This window comes from Callionymus lyra, chromosome 2, assembly GCF_982586985.1.
Source record: "Callionymus lyra chromosome 2, fCalLyr1.hap1.1, whole genome shotgun sequence".
Lineage (NCBI taxonomy): Eukaryota > Metazoa > Chordata > Actinopteri > Syngnathiformes > Callionymidae > Callionymus > Callionymus lyra.
The window spans coordinates 31,756,491-31,780,177 of NC_141819.1; the positions used below are offsets into that span (position 1 = coordinate 31,756,491).

The 23,687-nt window shown below is 40.7% G+C and overlaps 2 protein-coding genes across 2 annotated transcripts in view; one reads left to right on the plus strand and one right to left on the minus strand.

Annotated features, from left to right (window-relative positions):
• The first annotated feature begins 40 nt into the window (after positions 1 to 40).
• On the plus strand, positions 41 to 12,935 carry nrd1b (nardilysin b (N-arginine dibasic convertase)). Its single transcript, XM_087784667.1, has 31 exons — positions 41 to 333; positions 578 to 767; positions 1,060 to 1,297; positions 1,545 to 1,626; positions 2,112 to 2,265; positions 3,150 to 3,223; positions 4,466 to 4,561; positions 4,641 to 4,763; positions 5,122 to 5,179; positions 5,245 to 5,318; positions 5,398 to 5,467; positions 6,058 to 6,135; positions 6,201 to 6,321; positions 6,420 to 6,478; positions 6,566 to 6,620; positions 7,146 to 7,250; positions 7,787 to 7,910; positions 8,053 to 8,139; positions 8,209 to 8,328; positions 8,410 to 8,461; positions 8,985 to 9,135; positions 9,199 to 9,326; positions 10,061 to 10,223; positions 10,284 to 10,312; positions 10,397 to 10,535; positions 10,597 to 10,644; positions 10,706 to 10,758; positions 11,859 to 11,942; positions 12,009 to 12,216; positions 12,281 to 12,370; positions 12,438 to 12,935. Exons 2-31 carry the CDS (start codon positions 580 to 582, stop codon positions 12,624 to 12,626), a joined length of 3,240 nt encoding a protein of 1,079 aa, XP_087640793.1. The 5' UTR covers positions 41 to 333; positions 578 to 579; the 3' UTR covers positions 12,627 to 12,935.
• The window catches only part of frem1b (Fras1 related extracellular matrix 1b), a 36,473-nt gene continuing 25,711 nt past the window's right edge, over positions 12,926 to 23,687 (minus strand). The window contains exons 23-35 of the mRNA XM_087784666.1: positions 23,037 to 23,241; positions 21,166 to 21,430; positions 18,927 to 19,341; positions 17,663 to 18,009; positions 16,730 to 16,859; positions 16,566 to 16,638; positions 16,358 to 16,507; positions 15,604 to 15,896; positions 15,487 to 15,531; positions 15,294 to 15,425; positions 15,117 to 15,229; positions 13,837 to 13,922; positions 12,926 to 13,773 (exon numbers count right to left, since the gene is read on the minus strand). Coding sequence (XP_087640792.1) covers positions 13,583 to 13,773; positions 13,837 to 13,922; positions 15,117 to 15,229; positions 15,294 to 15,425; positions 15,487 to 15,531; positions 15,604 to 15,896; positions 16,358 to 16,507; positions 16,566 to 16,638; positions 16,730 to 16,859; positions 17,663 to 18,009; positions 18,927 to 19,341; positions 21,166 to 21,430; positions 23,037 to 23,241 — 2,445 coding nt within the window. The 3' untranslated portion in view covers positions 12,926 to 13,582. The remainder of the gene's footprint in view (positions 13,774 to 13,836; positions 13,923 to 15,116; positions 15,230 to 15,293; positions 15,426 to 15,486; positions 15,532 to 15,603; positions 15,897 to 16,357; positions 16,508 to 16,565; positions 16,639 to 16,729; positions 16,860 to 17,662; positions 18,010 to 18,926; positions 19,342 to 21,165; positions 21,431 to 23,036; positions 23,242 to 23,687) is intronic.

The window sequence follows — 23,687 nt, forward strand, 5'->3', positions numbered from 1 at the left end:
ATTTGGTACTAGTCAGTTTTCAGCCAATCAGAGCCTTTGTTATCTTTCTCGTTCCTTGTGTGAAGCTAAGTTGCTATGCTAACTTGAACTCATTCTACCAAAACTAAAGCGTGCGTCTCTACAAACTGTCTCTCCCCGAAAACGATAGTCACATTGTAGGCAACCTTTGAAAAAATTTGAAGCGTGTCAGTCGGATTGCTTTGTATGTTTTAAGTGGTTTATGTCATTCCTAGCTGGATTAGTAAGCGCATTAGGGCACCTATTAAATTAGCTTCCGCAGTTTCGCCATCACTTTCATCACATGAACATATCATTTTATGTCTGAATAAAACGGTAAGTCTTTGTTCGTTTCTTATTACCCGTGCTGTGAAAGTCTTAAACAAATATAAAACTACTGATGACCAACACTTTTGACTTTCTACCGTTTACTGGAACCGGGTGTTGGCTCATATCGTTTTTGTATTTGTCAAAACGGAAATTACTCGTATTAACCTATTTATTTCCGTTTGGTAACTGAAAAGCAACACACATACAGTACATATATATTTATACTTATTCAAGTGTTTAACACTGCTAGATATGCCTCATACCAACAAGTCGGCAGTTGCCACAAATGACCGAGGACAAGAGTTTGTTCAAGACCAGGGAAGGCCACCTTCAGCGGACCTCCTGATGGACACTCGAGGTGAAGGAGGTGAAGGTGATATGAATGCTGCTCAAGGTGACTCGGACATCATCAAATCTCCAAATGACCCAAAGAAATACCGGTGGGTAAGATGGAAAATGTTTGGTGCTGACTAATATATATTAAAGCTTATACCTAACCAAATGTTTTTTCTTTTAATTTAGTCAAATTTATTTTTTTAAGATGATGAATGGTTTCTGTGTCGGCTAAAAAAAACCTAATGGTGTAATTAAGTATGGATTAATAATCAGAAGGATCACTGTATGCTGTATACTAAAGCCAATTAACACGCATTAGAAAGAGGCTGGGGATTAAAATGACTTTTATGATGTTCTATTCTATTTTTTTTTTTTTTAAATCCCATTTTTTCGCAGATACATTGAGCTGAGTAACGGCCTGCGAGTCCTTCTCATCTCCGACTTTAGCAACCTAGCCGCAAAGACGTGCAGCGGTGATGGAGACGAGCAGCAGATGGACGAGGAGAGTGACAAGACGGAGGAGGGAGAGTCTGACGAGGGATCTGAAGAGGATAATGATGAGGAAGATGAACAGGACACTGAGGAGAATGAAGAGAGCAAAAATACCAGGAAGAATAAAAGATCTGAGAAACAGGTGAAAGTTTAAAGTGTTATTTTGTAATTTCCAAATTGAATTAAAATGTCGGATCTTTCTAACGCATCATCAGCAAGCCAGTATGAAACACAACATATTCCTCATCTCAGTTATCGATTTTCCCCAAATGGCAATCAAAATGTTATTCAAGATGCACTTTTGAAAAAGGTTGACTAATATACACTTGCATGACGAGACTACTATTTGTTAAAAATATATTATTGTAATGTATCGTGTTGTTTTTCAGGCGGCTGCGGCTCTCTGCATCAGTGTTGGAGGCTTCAGTGACCCGGACGAGCTGCCAGGACTGGCCCACTTGCTGGAACACAGTGAGACCAGAATTATAATGTTTTGTAGTAATAAAAAGATCATATGTGAAAATAATTACAAGTTTTTAGGGATACACTGAAAAATAAGGCCACCGAAAACCTTTGGCCGAAAAACCATTTTCATTATTATTTTGATGTGGGATTAGAGGAGTGCACGCGAGAAAAGGTACAGAGAACCCAGTTAGAGACACAGTTCAGAAGGACTTTACATTATTAGTAAGTGATAACAAAACATTTATTTTTGTATTGTATTCATTTGTTTGTGTTCTGCATTGTTGAAAACATAATAAGTCGACAATAATATATATAATATTTTTTTATTTATATTCTGCATCAAAACCTTTTTTTTTTTTTAATCAATTCTTTCATCCCTTAATATAAATGTTGTTTTTTTGTTTATTTCGGTTGTCTCAATGAAGAATTGTAATTTTGGTGCATTCCCAATTGTTTTAGGTTTTTTGTAACGTGACTCTCTCCTCACGCAGTGGTGTTCATGGGAAGTGAGAAATACCCGGCAGAGAACGGCTTCGACGCATTCCTGAAGAAACACGGTGGATCTGACAACGCCTCCACAGACTGTGAGAGAACTGTCTTCCAGTTTGATGTGCAGAGGAAGTATTTCAGAGAGGCCCTGGACAGGTAGACCAACATTAACACATTAATAAATAAATACTTACTAGACGTTAAAAGTTCAAATTATTAAATAAACTACTGTAAATACAAATTACATAATGCCATTCTTTGTATTTAAATACTTGAAAAACTTTAGGAATGATTAAATACTCCAATTTGTCTTCAAAAAATAATAATGATTTTAATAAATCATACATATCATGGCATTTTAAAAGTTACATTAAATATATAATTGTTTTAACTCAATTTATTCATTTCTAAAATACATGTGAATATAAAACATATTTTCTAAAATAAACAGTAAACATAGTATTTTAATTAATACAATGTGTGTCTCATTGTGAACAACAAATAAATAGTTTTGATTTATTTAGGTTTAAGTATTGAAAGACTCTTGAGTTCATAAATGTAATGAAAACGATCTTAAATAAGAATCTCTTAATCAATAGATTAAACATGAATAAAAACATCTAATAAAGATGGAAAATATCTCAGTTAATAAATATGTAATCAAATATGGAATTTTAAAATACTGTTCAACTTTTAACTTCTACTTAAGGTTAAAATAATGTAAACAAAATAAAATTAAATGTAAAATTATGCTAATATTTAGGAAGCGTTTTAAAAGTTCAATACAATTGATCTCATACACATATCCTAACACTTATGTTAAGATAACAGTTATATAGTTGTATATTTTTGAAACTAGGGGATCCAGATGCAAAACTATAGAAGTAAAATATACTAGAAGCTTTTGCAATATTTGATTATCAGATTAGTATTTAAAACATTTCTATGAACATATGTCACATGTGTTACTGTGGGATGAATAAAAATTATCGTATCTTAAATTGGCGTGAAGTAACAATTCAAAAGTATTGTTATTCCAGATGGGCACAGTTCTTCATATGTCCTCTGATGATCGAAGATGCCATCGACAGAGAGGTGGAGGCTGTGGACAGCGGTAAGTCTCTCTTCACAACAATCCTCTGTCACTCAAACTTGGACTGTTCCCATAGCATCCACTGAAATATCATTCATTCATTTGTTTATTCATTCATTCAACTTCCTTTGACTCCTGAGGGGACAATTTAGTTGATGTTTATCCTTGGAACAGCAATTTTAAGTCCATGTGCAATTAAAGAAAAGTATGCTTGAGAGTATTACTACTGTAGCAAGCAATATGCTTAAATGTGCTAAAACTTAATTGGACTGCTTGAATCGCTTTCCATAATCCACAAATACTTTAAGAGTTTAATGGACTGAAATCAGCAGCTTCCATGTAAAGTCCAAAGACCAACTCAGTAATTCCACAATTTGCTAAAGAGTCCAATGAAAATAATCCCCTGATTTGCACGGACTCACAACCAGCCCTTTAACACTTTATTACAAAAACGTTTGGTGTAGTCTGCTGGCAGAGCGCTCTTTCTTAAGGTGTAGCAGAAGACATCACAGTTGCAGACCGCTAAACAACAGTGACTTCCTCTATAAAACAATAGAGGAAGTATTCCACAAATACTGTACATCTCACTATTGGTAGAAATGCAACCTTTAGAACACACTTCACAGCAACAACAATTGATCTGTTTAAAAAATATTACAATCAGAACTGTAATAATAATATCATGACTTGAATATACTTCTATTACTTGCAGTAAAGAGGTCATGTGATCGGCAATGTCTTTTTGTTGGCGTTTCTACATGTCTCTGTTCATCTTTGTCCTTCTCAATCGCTCTTTGTCCATCTCTAAACCTTCTCTGTCCGTCTGTGTCTGTCTTTATCTGTTTGACTGAGTCTGTTTGTCTCTGTCTTGCTGTCCTTTTTTATCTCTCTCTGCCGTTCTCCATCTCTCTGTGTCTTTCTATATGTGTTTTTGTCTGTCTGAAAGCAAAATGACTCAAAACAGATTTGAGTGTATTAAAACACTGATTTTGTTATTCATATTTGACTTTAAAAGATATATTTATTATGTACCTCAAAGCAGAAATATATCCCAGCCTGTAACGGGCGTAATTCGTGTCAAACATTAATTCAGAGGTTTTATGGTTTTCTACGGAATGTGAAAGGGCAATTATGTTTTTCTTAAACAATGTAACCTCTGTATCTTAATTTAATTTAAGATCATGGTGCGACTTTTAGTTGAAGTAATCTGGATTAACAACTGTGTATGTTGAATTGGAGATGATTGTCAATTGCCTCACTCAGAGTACCAGCTGGCGAAACCTTCAGACTCTCACCGAAAGGTGACGCTGTTTGGCGGTCTGGCCAAGGAAGGACACCCGATGAGGAAGTTCTGTTGGGGTAAGAATCCCAATCCTCCGACATGATGTGTAACCACTGCAAGAATCTCTCTTTTGACTTTGTTCAATGTTTCATGAAGGAAACGCTCAGACGCTGAAGCACGAACCCAAAGAGAAGCAGATCAACACTTACAAGAAGCTCAGAGAGTTCTGGAAGAGATACTACTCCGCTCACTACATGACACTCGCTGTTCAGTCAAAAGGTACTTGTTTTCAATTCTCTATGCATGAACTTTGAGGAACTCGGAAAAATATGAATTTGTTTTTAGTGAAAGTGATGCCTTCAGGTTCTTAATCTACACGTAGAGTCAACAAATGATTACAAACTGTTCTGGACCGAGGGATACTTCAAATGAATGGCAGCTACAATGTCTTGCTAAAGTCACGTCTCATGCGACGTCTGTAGTATCAAACACTATATAAGGTCGAAAATGTTTAACTTGATGCACATAGAAAGAGACAAATTTTAAAGTGATTTAAAAACAGTTGTAGAGAGGGACTGAGAAAGACGCTTGTAAAAATGTTTATGAGCTCAAATCACACCTTTCTGTCTTTGGCTAGAAACACTGGACACTCTGGAGACGTGGGTGAGAGAAATTTTCAGTGGAATTCCCAACAAGTAAGATAAACACGGTAGCTCCTGGACAAGACAAATAAGGAATAACTCTGTTGTTATATTTTCAGTGGAGAACCCAAACCGGACTTCTCCCACATGCAAGAGCCTTTTGACACCCCAGCGTTTAACAAACTCTACAGAGGTAAAGTCCCTATGTGGTTCTTTTTAGACAAAGTTACTGGGATGAAATGACTCCATGGCAATAATTGTTTTTTTTTCAGTGGTTCCTGTCAAGAAGGTTCATGCGCTGACCATCAACTGGGCCGTCCCGCCTCAAGGCAAACATTACAGGTGAGTGTAGTATATGGATGGTATATGGTCATATGCATCATCCATATTATACTGTAACTGGCAGATGTGCTGACAAAAATGACAACACCAGATTAATTCAACCATTTGTATACTGAACTTGTTGTATAAACAAAGCAGGGCATAATAGCAGCTGGCTGGAGGAGGAGTGAAGACCCTTAATTACATCATAATGGGCTCAGCTCTCGTAACCTCTCATTCGCCGGGATTTCAGACAGGGGAGAACTTTATAAAGAAATAACCTGAAAGTATCGTCATGATGAGGGACTTACTGCATCTTGGAGAGAAAGACTTCAACATTTGAAACATGTGAGTCAGTCAGGAGAGTTGAGTTTTCCACATTAGTTCCCCTTAAAAAAAACGGTACAAACCCGCTGTGAGTTGCTCACACAGTTAACCAGGTTTACCTCATCAACAGCATTTCAAATGATTCCAGTAAATGTTTTACTTTTAAATTTGATAGTTGAATACACTTTACAGTCCAGTGAGACCTGGATGAATCAAAACAATCAAATCCACAGAGTCTTCAAATGGTCAATAACGTGTTCCATGATACTCACTGTCATTTCCAGAGTGAAACCTCTTCACTACATCTCCTGGCTGATCGGACACGAAGGCTCTGGCAGCATCTTGACTCTGCTCAGGAAGAAGTGAGACCGTGAACAAGTAAACATGAGGGAGCCTCCTTGTATGAACGTGAGTCATGTGCCTGCAGGTGTTGGGCTCTGGCTCTATATGGGGGGAACACAGAGGTGGGCTTTGACCAGAACACCACCTACTCCATCTTCTCCATCTCCATCACACTCACCGACCAGGGCTTCCAGAACTTCTATCAGGTAATTGCAGGCTTGATTCTAAATGGGATGTTCTTAAACCAGAGTCCAACTTATGTACTTAATAAGTTGTCCTCTACTGTCTCCACTGTTTCTCACAGGTGGTGGACTTGGTGTTCCAGTACCTGAAGATGCTGCAGACGTTGGGCCCTCAACAGCGGTCAGATGAAACAAAAAAACTCTGTTCTCTGAAGCTGTTTTATGTAACGTTGAAGGTCTGCTGCTGTTAACTGAGGTTTCATTTCAGGATCTACGAGGAGATTCAGAAAATAGAGTCCAACGAGTTCCACTATCAGGAGCAGGTAAACGAGCACTTCAGTGGATGAATTATTCAGAGTCTGTGTGGATCCTTCACTGTCAGAAATGTTTGAAAATGTTTGTAAACAGTGAGGAAGAGTTAAAATAGTGCAGTTGCTAGAGTGGGAGGAAGAGGGAACAAGATTCCTACCAACATGTGCCCACAGTGCACACTGTCACGCACTGTATAGCCCTAAGTCTGTTACCATGGAAACATCTTATAACACAAATGTTCTTTGACAAATTCTTGGGAAAATGTATTTTATCTGAATGAAACGCAGCTGTTTTTAACAATGTTTTCTATTTGATCCTCATGGACAAATCTATTTAATTTTTCTCTAAATTATGTGTATTCATGCTTCATAAGATATATAAGATCTTTATATTTTTCCTATACATTTTATTATTTATTTTGCTGTAAAAAAAAATCCATCCCTTTTAGCATATTTAATATGATGTCATAATTTTTTTTCTTAAACTGTTGCTCCTTTACTCCACCTTTGACCTGCTTCGTTCTTCTCCACCAACAGACAGACCCCATTGACTTTGTGGAAAACATCTGCGAGAACATGCAGCTGTTCTCCAAGAAAGACTTCCTGACCGGAGACTTGCTCATGTTCGATTACAATCCGGAGGTAAATCATGGCTCGCACTCTTGTCCTGCAAACACCATTGTACCTCTTTTTACAAGCACAGTTCAACTTAAGTCCTTAGACGCATATGGGCCAAATGGAGAGCAAATAGAAGAACAAATTTAAAAATAATTCAACTTGACTTGTATTTTTTTAATGATTGGAATTAGAATATCAAACTATGTGTTTTTTTAAAATCAATTAATTGAAAAAGATTAGACCTTACTAAGATTAGAACATACAAATTAAAAAAACTCAAATTTTCAATGTTTTTAATTTTTTTCAGATTGTACTGAGATACTCTCATAATGTCAGTAACAAGATTTCTAAACGTATATTGTTACTTTAACAACTTTTTTATCCATTTATGTAGACAGAATAATGTTTGTTTGTTTTTTATTTCAATTTTAACAAGTTTTAATTTGGTTTGCTCTCAATAAATGTCTACCTCATGATCCACTTATCACTGTTTAGAGTTGACGATAATATGTAGGTAAAGTTCTCCTCACCCCTGCAGCTAAAAACCTTGCTGTGTCCAGGTCATCAGCGCTGCTCTCTCCCTGCTGACCCCTGACAGAGCGAACCTGCTGCTGCTCTCTCCAGAGAACGAAGGACGCTGCCCTCTGAAGGAGAGATGGTTCTGCACCAGCTATAGCGTGGAGGGTAACACACGACACAATTACCATAGCTTGAACTAACAGCTCTGAAGTAGGTCTTCATGTGCAGCCTGCAGGTTTTTCTTTTGATGCTGGTGACCAACGTTAAAAGAAGAATCTCAGATGATAATAAATGTATTTCTCAACAGACTTGGAAGATCAGTGGACTCGACGATGGGCTGGAGACCTGGAGGTTGACTCGGATCTTCACCTTCCTGCAGAGAACAAGTTCATCGGTGAGTGAGGCTCCACTGGAAGGTGCAGACATGAAGAATCACTGGTGGTGTTTCAATCTTCTGTGGCAGCCACTGATTTCGCGCTCAAGGCAGCCGACTGTCCCGATTCTGAGTTTCCGGTGAAGATTTTTTCGGATGACAGCGGATGTGTTTGGTATAAGAAAGACACCAAGTTCAATATTCCTAAAGGTGAAGAACATGAGCCTCAATTCATCATTGAAACACAGTCGATATCCTGAAGAGTAGTCTAACAAGTGTTGTTATCTTCAGGGTACATTCGATTCCACTTGATCTCCCCGCTGATCCAGAAGAGTCCAGAGAGGTGAGAGCACCACAGTCTGTTTTTTTTTACTGCATCAGATCTACCATGTAAGGGTGAATGATAGTAGTGTCCACCAGAGGGCCCCCTTGAGCAAAGCAGCTTCTCACCATGCTTGGAATGTTTTTTCAGACGGTTAAAATGAAACAAGATAACTTTGAGTTACTTTTGCTTTAATGTGTCTCATTATCACATTGTCTGGTCACTTACAAGAAAGAAAGAAAGAGAATGCATCATATAAATCGAATGCATCATCAATATTATGGTATCTAAGGCTTGAAACTGACTTTAATGTCCACCTGTTGTTCCCGATTGTAGGTTTAAAAATGATGCAAAATGTCTTTTCAAACGATTCCTATTAGTTTATTAGTAATTTGATTGGTTGCTACGAGGTTCAGATGCAGATAAAATCTCTCCAAAGAAGAATTGCACTGGTCTGCAGTGGTCAGTGGCTCTTATAGTAGGACGTCCCTGGCAACTTGCTGTCCAGAACCCTTGGCTGACTTCAAACCGTCTCCTCCTCCAGCCTGGTGCTGTTCGACATCTTCGTGAACGTCCTGGCCCACAACCTGGCAGAGCCCGGCTACGAGGCGGACGTGGCGCAGCTGGAGTACCGGCTGGTGGCCGGAGAGCACGGCCTGATGATCCGGCTCAGAGGCTTCAACCACAAGCTGCCGGTGAGAAGAAGATGGTGGACTTCCACCTGACGGCGTCCTCACTGTCCTCGTCTGCTGCTGCAGCTGCTGCTGAAGCTGATCGTGGAGCACCTGGCGGAGTTCAGCACAGACGCCGACGTCTTCTCCATGTTCTGTGAGCAGCTGAAGAAGACCTACTTCAACATCCTCATCAGGCCGGAGAGGCTGGGCAAGTGAGTCCTGGCGGGGTCCGGAGGAACCACACGTGCTGAGGCACATAAATACACTCTCTTATTATAATATACTAGTCATTGATAATGGGGAGGAAATGAAAAATAAGTTCAATAATTAGTCTGTAATATAAACAAATAAATATATAATGAAATACAGAAATGTCTAGTATTTATTAACTTTAAACATTTATTAACTTTAATAATAAAACAAATGAACAAAAACAATTGATACCATTTTTTTTTTCACCTAAACAATCTCACCTAACATCTTTTACTCTTTGGCCTCTTTTTTTTTAAATATCCTTTTTTATCTTTTATTAAGTTTTTTTTTAAGTTTTTGTTAGAGCAAAGAATTATATATAAAAATGAACCAAAAGCATATTTAATTAATACCATCATTCTTCCAATGTTTCTGCTGAGATAGGCTGGATATTTCATAGTTGCTAGACCAACGTGTCACGTCGTCATTTAAATAAAGATCAAAACATCGGATTAAATAACCATAATTAAACAATTCAATAAAGTTTTACCTTACCTTACCTTACCTTAAATGAAAAATCTCAATAAAATTGATGATGCACAGCCATCTTTTATCAATAAATAAAATATGGCTGTGTAAAAGTAGCTGATTTAACTCAAATTGAATTGAGTTGTGAGTTAACGGCTGAATCAAGTCCACCGACTCGTGCACCTGAACGCATCGTCTGGAGTGACACGTTGAACCACCTGTGCAGGGACCTTCGCCTGCTGGTCCTGGAACACTTCCGCTGGTCCACCGTGCAGAAGTATCACGCCATCATGAAGGGTTTGACGGTGGACGACCTCTTGACCTTTGCCAGCGCACTGAAGTCGGAGCTGTCCGTGGAGGGTTTGGTTCAGGGAAACTTCACCAGCGCCGTGAGTCTAACATGTCTGAGCTCTAATGGACTCAAGTAACTTCGTGTTGTCCTTCGTCAGGAATCCAAAGAGTTCCTTCAGTGTTTCAGGTGAGTCGTCTTTAGTGTTGATAAACTCAATATTTAATTGATACAATTGCGCCACCTAGAGATTTAACCTTTTCGTTCTTGAAGCCAACTGCAGTACCAGAGTCTGACAGCAGAGGTGCCGGTGTTGTTCCGTGTGGTGGAGCTGCCTCGCTCTCAGCACCTCTGTAAGGTCAAGTCTCTGCACAAGGGCGACGCCAACTCCGAGGTCACCGTCTACTACCAGGTGAGCGGTCACATGACCTGAGGAAGAACGGAACCGTTTGTTGACGCTTGTCCTCCGTCAGTCCGGGGTGAAGACGCTGAGCGAGCACGCGCTGATGGAGCTGATGGTGGTGAGTTTGTGTTTGCGACGCCTCCACGCTGACGTCACGGTAACACAACGTTGTGTTGCAGATGCACATGGAGGAGCCGTGCTTCGACTTCCTGAGAACCAAAGAGACCCTCGGGTGAGACTGGTTTGTGTTTGTTGTGACCTCTCCAGGCCACCGTAGTTTGGCGGATCTGGGGATACGTTTTATATCTCAATGCAGGGACAACAATACGATATATCGTCATTTTCTTTACTATCACTGTATGGATTATTTTTTTAAATGATTATATACAGTAACTACCATTTGTTGCCTTTCAAATCACATTTTATTTTTTAACCATAGTTCTTTTATGGTTTACATTCCGACAAAATATGTTTAAAATAAAATAATTCTGTTTATCAACAATTAACATGCAAATACTCACAGCGTTTCCTGATTTTTTTTATTGTCAATTAAACTTTCAGACGCTAGATGGCAGAGGTCATTACATCCTCAACAGTTATTCAGATTCAGGCCATGACTGAGGACGAGAGGATACAGACGACTGCAGCAGCTTTAAAGCTGACGTTTGGACATATTTTAGTTTGTTTTTTGTCGATCCTACAGTATCGCAATATATGGTAACGCATAGTATTGTTGTTGCCTTTGCATCATTATATGTATCGTATCATTAGATTCTCACTAGTACACACCCTTAGTAGGAACAAGGATATGTTGTACTGTCGAGTACTTGACTCCGGTGTTGCAGAATTTTCAGACCACATGACTTGACAAAGTCGTAACTGCTTTCATCTATTTTGATACCAACATTTGTCTAAACATCAGCTTTAATAGCTGGAGTTGACTGTATCCTCTTGTCCTCAGTCATTTCCGGGATTTCATTGTTCCATTAGCTGCGGAGGATGAAAAGACTGTCGGCTGGCAGTTTAAGTTGAACACAAATGAAAAAACACTGTTCATATTTGAATGTCAATTGTTAATAAAAATATATGTTTTATAAACACTTTATTTAAACATAAAATAACAATAATATAAATTAAATCAGAATTTAAAGCCAAAGAAAATCATCTATATTTTAGTTATTAAAAAATATCGACATAATAAAATAAGTATAATCAATCCATTGCTGTTCAATATTAATAAGGTGTCATTAAAAAAAAATTTGCAAAATGTAAGTGTATCAATATTTTCTAAAACTCTGATGTAGTGTCTGAACAAATCGTCCCTCTGAGCAGGTACCAGGTGTATCCGTTCTGCAGGAACACTTCAGGAATTCTGGGATTCTCTGTCACCGTGGAGACGCAGGCCACCAAGTTCAGGTGAGACACACACACACACTTTTTGTCCTGGACAGCCGGGTCAGAACCACGTCTTCTCTCCCGCAGCGCCGAGTACGTGGACGCCAAGATCGAGGAGTTCCTGCTGGGCTTCGGCGAGCGTCTGTCCGAGCTGACGGACGAGGCCTTCAAGACGCAGGTGAGCGCTCTGATCAAGCTGAAGCAGTGCGAGGACGCACACCTGGGCGAGGAGGTGGACCGCAACTGGTTCGAGGTCGTGACCCAGCAGTACGTGTTCGACCGGCTGGGTCGAGAGGTGAGACTCTGATCGGACCCGGGTCTAAAAAAAACTGCCGCTGAATTCAAACTGTCTGCAACAGATCTCCGCCCTGAGGCTCTTCACGAAGGAGCAGCTGGTCTCCTGGTTCCTGCAGCACCGCGGCGCCGACAGCAGGAAGCTCAGCGTCCACGTAAGAGTTTCCCCTCAGCTTTGACTGGCAGGCAGAGGCTTGAGATTTCTTGTCTCTCCTACAACAGGTTGTTGGTTTTGGCGTGGAGGAGAAGGACTCGCAGCAGCAGAGCTCAGAGTCCTGCCCTGAAGATCCCTCCACCTCGTCGTACGGCGAAGTCGGCGAGCTGACCTTCCTGCCCGCCTCCTCTATCACCGACATCAGAGCCTTCACCTCCTCGCTCCCCCTGCACCCCTACCACAAGATCCTGCCCTAGACCAGCGGCAGGGACGACTGATTCACTCAGGCTCAGGCCACGCCATCTTTGATCCTCATCTGTGACGCCACACTTGAACATATCAGTCTCACGAGTCTCGTTAGAATTTTACATGTTCGTTCATCAAATTAACTGAATAAAAAATGTGGTGGTTCATAGGTGCGCCACCTGGTGGATGACTGAAAGTTAAACACGCCCTTTTGCTTGAACGATGAATCTTGAAGTTTTAAACTTGTTTAACCTGGTTTTTTAAACAAAAAAATGACAAAATATCATCTTTGCCACATTAAAGGATCACATTTTCAAATATATTTGTTTGGTTTATTATTCAAAGTAACAAACATCATTACATCGGTGCTAAATCAGGGTTCAAAGATTTTAATCTTACAAAGAAATGGAAAATCCAACAACAACAACTGAGCGAGGAAAGAGAATCAAAGAAAAAACTCTATCCTAGTCATTCAGAGGAGAAAATATCCAAACGTATTATTTAGGCATGAAACGGTTATTATATGTTTAAGAAAAATATATTGAATTACAAAATTGAAAATGTTTTAAATCAAGAACTGTTGATGATTTAGCTCATTATTGAGTCACACTTGATCAGTAACATTCAAATATAAAATGTGTTCTATATATATTGTATAAAAAGGGAAAATATTTGTGTCAATAAATTGAGCTAAAATAAAAACAAAAAAAAAACATGGCCGACAACCTCAACCATCCATGTGATTGACGTTTTAATAAGGTCACATGATTTGAGCAGAGATGTTGGTCATGTGACGTATCTTCAACCGTCGACCTGAGGTCAAGCCATTAATGAAGTGGTGACTCTTGAATGTTCCTGCAGCACTCGTGTCGAGGGTGTGAAGAGGAAGTTCAGTCACTTCTTTCTTTGATGAAGGCAGACGCTGCCCTCTAGTGGTCAAAGTGGTGAACACCAGCTTGACTCGCCGTCAGTGGGTCGTCGTGGAACACACGAATCTGTGCTGAGAGTCGCTGGAGCAGCTGCTGGAGGTCCAGCTGGACGGGTTTTGAACCAGCACGCACTCGCCGCCCGCGTGGCCCGACAACGGCGCCTTCAGCCTGGAGAAGGACGAGGAGTGACCGTCGGCCCAGGTCCAGCGTCCAGAACCTCCGGAGAGACCTGAGAGCAGAGGGTCCGGGTGAGAGACGCAGTAGACGGAGACGCCGAAGAACAAGAACTCACCGATCCAGAACGGCTTCTTCTCGGCGAACCTCCACAGCCACGTCATGTCTCTCCTGGAGCGCACGCTGGTCAGGCTGCTGTTGAACCTGCAGCACAGCCTCAGTTCAAGACGCACAGACTTTGACCCTTTACATCAGATCATCACTAGCATTGTTGTCGCTAACATCTAGTTAGCTCAGTTCTGGTAAAGAAACAATTTCCCAGGTGACCTGAAAAGGTTAACTTTATAAACTATTTATTTTAAGTTTAGTGGTTAGTTTAGATATCTGTAAAACAGACGACATTCCAAACAATCTTTTCCTTTAAAATCTAAGATAGCGTCATTAGCTTCAGCCTAAACTCACTAACCAGTTACCTTAAGTCATTGTATTTCACAACTTGAGTTTGTTATACTATCAACATATATAGAAAATATTTGGAAAACAATTATTTTTATTTCAGATATGTAGTTGACCTGCAGGGGGCAGTACTGTCCATCTACAGTGGTGGGAGCAACATATTTTTTTTCAGTAGTAGTTCTGAGGGGCCATCAAGAAAAAATAAAGAAGCAAAAAGTTTGACAAAAATATTTAATTATTATTAATAATGAATTGCTTTTTATTTAATTATAAATGTTTTATGGTGGCCTTTAAATCAGTTTTACCATACTTTGTTCTTTACAGTTCAATAAAGTGTGTTTGAAATTAATAATTAAATAATTTGATCTTTTATTTACAATTAAAAATTATCAAAGGTTTGTATTTAGGTTTTTTTGTGTTGAAATTCCTTTGGAGCTATAAGAACAATGAAATCTCCCAAGACCCTGTTGATAACTGAGGACGAGAGGATACAGTTGACTCCTGCAGCTTATGAAGCTGATGTTTGGACATAGTTTGGTTTGAAAGCAAGTTAAAGCACTTCCTACAGTATTGTGATATATTGCAAGATATCAAAATACATGGTTTCGTGTCCAGATCTTGCTAATACTCACCTCTATAAAGTCGACCACTTTAGGTCTCCTGGGATCTTTACTGGAGCACTTAAGCTAACGTGATATGAGCAACAATGATGCTAATGAATGTCAGGTTAGTTCTAATATTCTTAACCTTTATGAAACATTCATCGACGAGTGTTTAAAATACAGCTAAATATGCTTAGCTTATTATTAAATTATATTTTATAACTACATGGGGGTCAATAATAAACCTCACAAAAATGACAAATGTCCTCAAACAAAAGCCCTAATAATAGAAATGAATAGGATCTGCCACTGGTGTTGGGTCACGGGGTCATGCACTCACAGAAGCGAACACGTCCTCTGAGCGCTGGCCCAGCTACCCCGGGACGAGCTCAGGATGTAACAGCGCCTCCTGTAGTGAGTCCATCCGTCCGGACATGAGCCCGACCCTCCAGCCTGTGGACCCACAAGAGTTCTGGTTCAGTGGGAGTCACCGTGTTGGTCTTCAGAGGAGACACACCTGTGTGTGATGTCGTCGTGTTCGAGGGTCCTCATGAGGGTCATCTCCCGCCCGGAGCTCCTGACCGGACCAGCTCCACTCCGACCTGCCGGGCTTCAGCTCCTCCAGCCTCAGAGGGGTCAGACTGTGGAACTGTGGGGGGAACCAGCGGGTCGGGTCAGAACTTGGGTTAACACTGAATTGAGAATCTCACCGTCCAGACTTTGTCCTGGGACCTGGTCTCGGCCGACACCTGGACCTGTAGGCAGCGGGAGGAGGAGGTGTTATTATGGGATGCTTGGGGTCAAATATCGTTTAGCATCAGCCGGACCTTCAATCCGCCCGATCTGGTTCTGTGTCCGCCGACTCTGGGTCTTCGGTGCTGCCGCACGACTGCGCCCGCCGCCTGGTCCTGAGGTTCTCCCTCCACGAGGTCCAGGTAGCTGCGACGGTTGGGAACGTCCCCCCGCGGAGGGTGAGGCTGGTTCTCCCACAGCAGCTCCGCCTCGATGTCCGTGACCTGCTCCTCCTCCGCTGGTTTGGAAGGAGGGAGGGATGGGGGAGGAGGGGGAGGAGGAGGACTCAGGTCGTCTTCCACCTTCAGGTCTTCAGGGTCACACAGACCTGCGAGAGATAATCAGTTTGACATGTTAATCTGTTACTTAAACTATATATATTTATACATATATATGTGGTTGGTTGTTTTTCTATGCATTTGTCTGCTCGTGTTGGTGTGCCTGTGTGTGTACGTGTGTGAGTGAGGTGTGTGTATACGTGTGTGTATGTTAGTTTACATCTGTGTGTATGTGTTTGTGTTCATGTGTGTCTACGTGTGTGTGTACGTGTATGTATGTGTGTGAGTGAGGTGTGAGTGTCAAGTGTGTACATGTGTGTGTATATGTGTGTGTGGTCCTCCACATCAAGTTTCTGCAGTAGAATGTAGACATTTAATAATAATGAAATAATGATTTATCACTTGACAATATTTTAACTGCATATTGAAATAAACAAATTCATCCATTTTATTGTGTAAACAAAGACAAACTTGACACGTTTAGCACAGCGAGTTACGTCTACAGTCTCACCTCCTCTGGGGTCGATGATCTCCACGCTGGCGGAGCTCCTCTGTCCCAGGACGGCGTTCTTGGGCTGTTTCAGGATCACCGTGAAGACCTCGTGGTTCTCCTCCAGGCCGTCGTCGATCAGGTAGATGTTCCAGGTCTTGGCGTCCACTCCTGTCGGGGGCAGAAGCTCAGCTCGAGAGCCTCTTAGCTCACGGCGCCGATGACGTACCTGCATCGAACTGGATCAGCGAGGCGGAGCTGTGGGTGAAGTCTCTTCCGGGCTTCGCTGAACCTTCTTCCACCTGCGCGACAGTCGAGCTGTGACCTTAAAACTCTCCACTCTGGCTCCCTCTAGTGGACGCTTTAGGTGAACCCTCATCAAGCTCCACGTACCTGGATTGCGACGTAAGCCGGGTCGATGCTTTTCCCGCTGCGTTGGATTTGGATCTGGAGAGTTCCTGACGTCTCACACGTCCTGTAGCAGGTGGCGGACAACTCCACCCGAGACCAGGACAGTTCCAGACTAACACAAGGAAGACATGATCAGATCTTCTTAACCTCACGACTGGGAGAGAAAGAAAGACAGACACGGGAAGTTCTTTTAATCTATTTTATAAAAGGCGTTTTAAAATGTGTATATATGTATATATTTAGTTAATGGTACTTATACAACCAATTTCATTAATTCAATCAGCTTTTACCTTGTTTTATTGTGTTGATTTTAACTTCCTGGATATTACTTTGTGTATTTTATTTTATTGTGTATTGTGTGCCCTTATCCTCCTGTAAACTAACTTTGAGAGTTTTGAAAGGTGCTTATAAATAAAATGCATAATTGGTATTATTATATTTTAAGAACTGCCAAACCATTACTCTTTTTAGCAACATATTTTACTATTTTTATCTTGGATTTCATTTATCATCTTATTTTTGCTGTTCCATTTCTACTTTAACACTATATTGTATTTTTGTATTTTATATTCTTCCATGTTAATTCCTTTTACAAATTGATGTTGCAAGTAATGTCAATGTATCTCTGTGAGACAAATACAGTTTCTATTATTCTTAAAATAACCTTTATTTTATATATTATTGTACATTATTTTATAAAATAATGGTTGATCATTTAAATTCATGGAGCTTTTAAAATATATATTGATTGTTTAAGATACACAATGATGATTAGGACACCCTGGAAAGGTCTCTAGACTACAACAGGAAAAAGAAAACGGCCTTTAAAGTAAAAAATCAACTCATTTGCCACTGGTTGTCAGAGTCATTTCCAAACCTCTATAGGGGGCGCTACACACTCATCCTTACACCTACGTTTCTGGCAGAGCAGAATTCCCTGCCGGGTCGACCAGTCTGAACTGGAAACTGTCGCTGGTCACCTCCATGTCGGCGGGCAGGATGAAGAGGACGGCGCGCTGGTTCAGGTCCCGCTGTGTGAAGCGGCCCTTGATGTAGCCCCCTGTCAGCGAGTTCTCCAGGTAACCAAAGTGTGGCGCTCTGGTGATGGAGAACTCCAGCTCCTCCAGTGGACTGTCGGGGTCAGAGGCCTGCAGGTGTTTGGAGGTGATGAAGATGCCGAAGCGTCCGTCGTCCAACTGCACCACCGAGCTAGGGCTCCTTCTAGTGGTGAGAGTGGGAGGTGATCTGTCCACTCGCTCCACCTGGACACACACACGTCATCAAATGAGTTTCTGCTTTCTGACTCCTTTAAGAAACATCTTAAGACGTTTCTATTTGTTCAGGCTTTTCCTTGAATTTCTCGAACTCCTGTTGTGTTCTCAGTTTTATCTTGATCTTTAAAGTATGTACTTTTTTGAGTATTGTTTTGATTGTTTAAGCGCTTTGTGACCCTGGTCTGGAAAAGCGCTATATAAATAAATATTACTTACTTACTATAAATAGTTTTTAATAAAACAACATCAATATCAGTTTAAATAATTGTCGTCTTTGTAGTACTCTACAAAGTTGGTTTAAAGTATTCAATAAAAATCACCCCGGCAGTTTTGGTTTTGTCCACTGGGCGCCGCTGTTGTACACAAATTAAACGTCTCTGCCGGAGTTTCTTTTTAAGTGAAGTTGTTTCTGTTCGGTTTTTATTAGCGATATATAACTATTTACATTTTGTTTGAAATTGTTTATTTTAACATTTCAGATATGACTAAACAAAAATAAAGACCTTCCAACAAACGGAACAAATAATTAGGGTTTGAAGAGCTCAGTTCATTTATTTTAATTTAAAACAGTTGACTCACTTTTTTATATCATTTTTTTTCAACCAAAATGTAGTAATTTGTTATATTCAATTCCTCTCTTCTTTAAAGTTATTTTATAACAAATATCCTTATTTATATATTTAGATTCATTAAACTGTATATAACGAAAATTAAATTAATATATCCATAATATTATATAACAACAACATAAAAGTGGGAAATGTGTTATTTAAAAGTGTCATTTTGAAATCTAAGCAACATGTCTGTGTTTGAATGAATTATTGTAGAAATATTTTTTATATAAAAAAGATAGAAAATAGAGATAAGAGAGGACAGGGGTCGAGGTGAGGGTGAACGACTGTCACCTGTATGTTGAAAGCGGCCGGCTCCTCTCTCAGCTGACCGAACACCAGGTACCCTCGGTTCTTCCCGTCCGTGGGCAGGAAGTAGAACCTGTCGATCTCTGCCGGGCTGCTGGGGTTGTGCCAGTAGGCGACGGCGAGGTCGTCCACGTCCTTCTGGGTGAAGGTGTTGGACACGGGGACGCCTCTCAGCAGCAGTTTTCCGTAGCGAGGCGGCTCTGTGAGGACGTAGCTCAGGTTGCCGACAGGGGTGTCGGGGTCGGTGAGCTGCAGACACTCGGGGGTCACCGTCTCTGTAGCGCCGTCCTGTAGGCGGAGCCCGGTATTGTGGTGCAGTGTCGGGGGGATGCGGTCGCTGTGCTGGATGGTGAAGTGGAGGGTTCCACTACGGGAAGAGTCGCCGTTGGTAACCACGAAACTGTAAAGGGAAGAAGAACATTGACCTCTAGATGTGGAAACACAAAATATCGATACACTTAAATATCTTGACATTCTTTTCCCCGTTACGATATTCAACAGCACAGTATCGATTTATTATTTACAATAACGTGAAAACTGCAATTTAACCTCAGGCCACTAGATGGCCGCAGTCAGTATGTCCCTCCGCATCAGAGGAACAATTAAATCCTGCTTGATCATGAGGATCACTGAGGACGAGAGGATACAGTTGACTACATCTGCCTTCATATTGTATGTTTATTATAGTATATACCTTTGTGTGGTAGTTTTCTGACAATTATTTAGAATAAACTCAATATATTGTTCTATGTACAGTATAGCAGTATATGACAATATATCGTATCTTTTCACTAGATTACTGCCAATAAACACCAATTGATACATATAAATATATATATATTAATGGTCAAGACATGATACCTGATATTAGGACATTAAGTATCAGTCAACGATCACTCAGGTACACGTTCACACAAGATAAATGTACACGTGTCCTTGTGTCTGTGTGTGTGTGTGTGAGGGGGTTTTGTCCACTCAGTTTTCTGCCAACACAATCTGCTCCTCGGCCCTGCAGCTCTACAGCTGACAAACCGCCCGGGGCCGGAGCATGGCGGCCACCACACACACACACACACACACACACACTCACAGGCAGGTTCTGGTGAAACATCTGGCTGCGGTGTCAGCCGTGTTTGCCCAGGGACGGTCGTCTGTGGCCAGAACCACAACCACCGCCTCGCCAGAGCTGTTGTTCTGCTCCCAACACTGCTCATTTATCATCCTCTGTCAACACACACACGCATATACACACACATATATACACACAAATGCATATTTGGTACACACAAATGAACACATGTACACAGACACCCACGCAAGCACACACACACACAGTTACACACACATGCACACCGGCATATACCTGTATACTACACACAAACAGACACATATGTAGACACACATGCACACAGGCATATATAGTACACACAAATTGACACACACCCCCACATGCATATATGGTACACACAAATGGACACACGTACATAGACACCGACGCAAGCAAACACACACACAGTTACACACCAACACACACACACATGCACAAAAATACATTAACACAAATACGCTTGTGCACACAGAAACACACGCACAACAGATAGACACACATTCGCACATACACAAGCACTCACACACATGCGCACACACACACACATGTGCGTGCCCACACATATTCATGCAGACACAGGCACACTCTGATTCAACAAAATAAATTTCACATGTCAGTATTGAACACAAACACACTGACTTAAACCCAAACACAGCCTCAGTCAGCGCCGAACACAAACACACGTCGTCATCAGGGACTCACAAACACGACACACTCACTGAGAAACACAAACAAAAAGATCTCCTTTGCGTGGATAATCGAGTCACATCAGTTCTGGCTCCAACAGACGGTCAGGGCAGCAGAGGTCCCGGCGTCACATCCACAGTCCCACCACTGTCCAGGTCACACTCTGACAACTCCCCCCTCCCTCCTACATGCACACACACGTACACACACACACACACACACAGACTCACACTCGGTTGTACTGCCTGCCAGGTTGGCTGGACACGGATAAACACTTGAGTGGCAGAAGACTCAAGAGGTGTATTAGTTCAGTTTTCTATAGTCAATAAATATAATAATATATAATAAATATATATGAATACATAATATATTCAGTGAGCATCGCCACTCGACCGCGTCTCCAACGATCTTCACTAGTGTGTGTGTCACCTGAACATGTCGCTCTCCGTCTGGTGACTGTTGTCGTGAGTGTAACACACTCGGTGAGCGGCCACGTCCAGCTGCGTGAAGGTGAGCAGCGGGACTCCGGGCCGGTGGACCAGGTGGACCAGGCCGTAGCTCGGGGGTGCCGACAGCGTGTAGACCAGCTCCTCGGGACGCCCGGCCGTGTCTGAGGCCAGCAGGATGTCCGTGTTCAGCACCACACGCTGACCCTCCAGCAGGTCCACCAGAGAGGTCTGCAGCTGGATGTCACCTGCAGGAGGAAGAGTGTAGAGCAGCAGGTCTTCAGTTCAAACCTCACATCCGCTGTGAAATATGTGTCAAAGACCAACATCTCCACACTCTCTTGGATAAGACTCTTCACAACTATACGGATAAATCAGGGTCAAAAGTATTGATGCTGGAACAATACGCATCTAAGAAATTGAGTCGAAAAACAAGTTTAAATCTGAAAAAAAAAAAACTTGAATAGAAACGTAAAATAAAAATGAAAACCATGTATCATAATCATTAGGAGTATAACTTTTTTTTTGTAAAAATAATCTTGAAATCAAAGTTTTGAATCTGAAAAAAACATTTTTGAATTAAAAAATTAAATGAAATTTGGATTCAAAAAAGTTATTTTGGAATCTAAAAAGGAAAAGTGTTTTGTATCAGAAAAACATGGAATCTTCGAGATAAAAAAGGACAAAAAAAAATTACAAAAAAGTGATAAAAATAAACTTTTGAATATGAAAAAAAAAAGTTTGACCAGAAAGAAAATGAAGTGAGGAAATGTTTTTTATATTTAAAAAAAGGGTGATTGTGAATCTGAATTGTATTCTATAACTTTTCTTTATTGGAATTATGTTGTTTTGTCTTATTCACTCATTTTGCTCCATTCTTAGCAAAAATGTATCAGCGCTAAAATCCTTGAATAATATATATTTAATGGCTTTAAAGCTTTTTTTTAAAGTAAAAGTTTAAAGTATTTAAAACTTTTAGTTCACAACTTTCCTTTAGTGTTAACTCTTTGTCTTCAAATTCAAAATATTTTTCTTTTGCTCCATAACCTTTGACTGATCGATCATCATGGGCTCAGAGAACGTCCACACGTCTTCTCATGAAAGGTTAACAAGTGATTTTGAAATGAAGCGTTAAATGACGTGAACCTCTCAGAGTCAAATGTTTGCAAGATGTTGCCTGAACTGAACTTTACACGCTGACGAAACCCAAACAGGCCAAAGCTCTGGTCCACCCGGAGGAGCCGGCGCCGACATCTCTCCGCAGCTGCTCCACCTCTGCTGCCCTTAATTATTCAGTGGCCGAGGAGTTGCTGGTTCTCACCTCGACTCCTCCAGGATCTGAGGGCCAGCAGCCAGAAGGGCCTCGTGTTCACCCGACTGGCAAAGCTGGCAGACGCTCAATAATGGATGAGGTGTGTGGAGGTGCTCGCCCAGGTTTGTTCTTCTGGAGATATTTTTAGACTCCGGAATTTTAATCTCCATTCATTTGTGAGAAGACGAGTGAAGTGAAGGAAGACGATAATCTCATTTCACTTTAACTACGATGAATCATGTATTACAGAGCCTTTTATTTTTTAATAAAATTAGGCTAAGTTTAGAAATATTTAAATCTGTTTATTAATAACTTTATTATTATATAATTTTTATTCATTTCTTCTATAATTTATTATACCTCAATTCCTCCTTCTTTAAGACCAGCCTTTTTTAAATATTGTTTTTGTAAAACATACGTAGAGTTGTAGAAAATATATTGTACATGTCTATGAAGGTCTACAGATCCTAAAACAAAATGTTAAAAAAAAGTTTAAAAAAAAGAAATTCTGTGAGGATTGAAGACGAGACGAGAGCGCTCACCCTTCTGGACCACCTGGACAGAGATGAAGAAAGTCTGAGCTGGAGTCTCGTTGGTCAAGTCGCTGAGCGTGAAGCGGAAGCTGTCGTGACCTTTGAACCCAGCAGCATTGTCCCTCGCTGTGTGTGTGTACCAGAGTCGGTTGAGCTCGACATCGTCCTGAGTGAAGTTCCGCCCGGACATTAGATGGATCCACCCTGAGCCGGTCTGTGAACGACAACCCTTGATTACCAGTCGGACAACTTGTTATTCCAGGTCTGATCCTCAATGAGAGTTTTGGAACTTTAAATATTATTCAATACAGACATATACTAAAGTCTTTTTTCTGTGTATAGGGGGTGAGTTGTCAAAAATGTATTTAAATCTTTTTTAATTGATTGTAGTCTGGAACTTCTGTCCCTGGCTCAGTGTGTTTGGAAAAGTAAGCATCTGGACGGTTGATAAACAACTTTTAATGATCGACTGTGTTGGTTTTTTATTGACCTCACAAGGGCAACAAAATTTGGATGATGATGGATTTGGAGACGGTTGCTGTAAAAAGTTTCTCAGGGTTTTGTGATATTATGATCCTAAAGTCATTAAAATTTAAAATTTGTTTAGCAAACTTGGATTAAGTGACATATTATTAATCCAGCATTTTCCTCTACTCATCA